This window comes from Penaeus japonicus, unplaced genomic scaffold (assembly GCF_977035675.1).
Source record: "Penaeus japonicus unplaced genomic scaffold, GWHDUDI00000001_assembly GWHDUDI00000020, whole genome shotgun sequence".
In the NCBI taxonomy this organism is placed as follows: domain Eukaryota; kingdom Metazoa; phylum Arthropoda; class Malacostraca; order Decapoda; family Penaeidae; genus Penaeus; species Penaeus japonicus.
This window is the reverse complement of record NW_028234422.1, coordinates 35,190,499-35,192,998: the sequence shown is the minus strand read 5'-3', so window position 1 is coordinate 35,192,998 and position 2,500 is coordinate 35,190,499. Positions and strand designations below refer to the sequence as shown.

Below are 2,500 nucleotides of genomic sequence, written 5' to 3'. Positions count from 1 at the left end.
ACACACACACACACACACACACACACACACACACACACACACACATATATATATCTATATCTATCTATTTATTTATAGATAGTTTATATAGGTTTATGGTATATATATTAACATAGATACAGATATATATAGATATATACATATTTATATATATACATCTAACTATATATACTATACATATAATATTTACAGTCTATGGATATAAAGATATAATACAAAATGACCATATAGATATATATTTGCTATTTATATAGTTAGTAATTTATATATTTGTTATAATACTGATATATATATATATATATTAATTATATATATATAATAGATTTTTATATATATATATGTATATAATTTATATATACTATTTTTATCTATATATATATATATATATATATTTATATATATATACATATTAATATACATATTCTATATATATTATATATATATATTTAATATATATAGTTAGATATAGATATATATATTTACCTATATATAAATAGATATATTAGATATAAATTCATAAGTATGGATAATGAATAAGATGTTGTATACATCATGTTATGTTTATTTATATGTATATATTTTTTATATATTTTTATATTTATATATTATATATATTTATACTATATCTATATATATATATATATACATACACACACACACAGACAAACACACACACACGTGTGCAATATCCCAAGACCCGAGACAATGCAACAAGCACATCCAGAGGTAAACAAACGTTGCGTAAGGGGATGAAAATGGAAATCTCGCGCCCAGTATTCACCACTTTTTAAGCAAAGACTAAAATACGAGATCATAAACAAGAAATGAACGCGGCGCCGAGGGACCAGTGCCACCTATATACAAGGCTCCCCCAACCTGGCACAATATCTAGCCTCTCGTGGCACTCTGACCCCCGTGGTACCCCCTACGCCCACCTCCACCCCGCACCCCACCCCATGCTGCACCCAATCCCCTCCGAGGAAGCAATTCTCAGCTGTTTTATAGGCGGCGTGTGAGGACACCTGTGCGGGGATGTGATAGAAGAGGGATTGGTCCTGCGTTTAGTGGATATTCTTTGCATGGCGTCGCTGTCCGCGGGTGTGCTCGGGTGAGTGTGATGGGGAGGGCTCGGTGGTACACTTACATTTGTGCGTGTGTGAGTGTATGTGTATTTTTGCGTTTGTTTTTGTGTGTATGTATGTGTGTGTCTGTGTGTCTGTGTGTTTGTGTGTATGTGTCTGTGTGTGTGCGTGTGTGTGTGTGTGTGTGTGTGTGTGTGTGTGTGTGTGTGTGTGTGTGTGTGTGTGTGTGTGTGTGTGTGTGTGTCTGTGTGTGTGTGTGTGTGTCTGTGTGTTTGTGTTTGTGTGTGTGTGTATACAAGCGATGTCATGTATGTGTTTGATTAGATGCTGGCCCTGATTCCCCTGATTCCCCTGATTCCCCGGAGCCGCCCCGCACACCCACTCAGCTCGACACCAACAGTTCTCACCAGACTCACCAGAGCGCTGATGACATCGTCAGGTATGTTCATGGGGACGTCGCAGAGCGTGTAGGCGGCGGAGTGAGAGAATATGACGGGGGCTCGAGTGGTCTCCAGGACGTCCCGCGCTGTCTGGCTGGAGGAGTGGGACAGGTCGACCATCATCCCCAGCCGGTTCATCTCCAGGATCATCTCCTGTGGGTGGGAAGGGGGAGCTCATGTCAGGAGGCTGGCCAGGCTCGGGCGGCGGGCAAAGATTCACAAAGGCATTCTTTGTATACGTTTATATTTCAGGTAGTGCTTTCGTAGCGTTAGCGTGTTTTGGGGGGAGGTCAGGATGGGGTGTTGGGCGGGTGTCTGTGTGGGTGCAGGGTGGGGCTCGGCTGTGGGTTCATTGGGGGGCGAGTGGGGGGGGCGTGATGGGAGGGATTTGAACTCTTGTCGATATGTAGTGTGTTCTGGTCTCACTGGTTAGGTGTTTATCTGCGGTTCGGGCGGCTTTCCTGCAGCTGCAGGTGCGGTCGGAGCGTGCGGGGTTTCCGGCACAGTCCTGATCACCTAGCGCTTTTATAAATGTTTAGTGTGTGGGTCTGTGTGTGTGTGTGGTGTGAGAGTGTGAGTGTGCGTGAGCGTGAGCGTGTGCAGAGAGTGAATGCCACTCGAGTGCGAATGCTCTCGAGATAGCGCGCGTGCGCGCGCCGCTCAGCGCGGAGGGGCGCGCGAGCGAGCGAGCGCGCGCGCGCTCGCAGCAGCGAGCGCGCGCGCGAGGCGCTAGCGCGCTCGCGCGCGTCGAGAGCGACGTGTGTGTGAGTGGTGTGTGTTTGATGGGCTAGCGGCCCGGTGCGGCCAGGCTCAAGGACGTCTGGAACTAGTTATTAAGTTCCGATGTGATGTAGGGGGGTGCGGGGCCATGATGCTTGGGAGTCGGGGTTGGTGGCTCCCATTGGAGGGGTGTGGGTTGACGGCGAGGTGGTTTGTGGGTGGTAGGTAGTGGGGATAGTGAGCGGTGGCGTCTTTTTG

At 45.6% G+C, this 2,500-nt stretch overlaps 1 protein-coding gene across 1 annotated transcript in view; it reads right to left on the bottom strand.

The window, feature by feature from the left end:
- LOC122255366 (dipeptidase 1) overlaps nucleotides 1-2,500 on the bottom strand; it is a 173,113-nt gene that overhangs the window by 11,549 nt on the left and 159,064 nt on the right. The window contains exon 7 of the mRNA XM_043019406.2: nucleotides 1,499-1,675. Within this exon, the coding sequence (XP_042875340.1) occupies nucleotides 1,499-1,675 (177 nt within the window). The remainder of the gene's footprint in view (nucleotides 1-1,498; nucleotides 1,676-2,500) is intronic.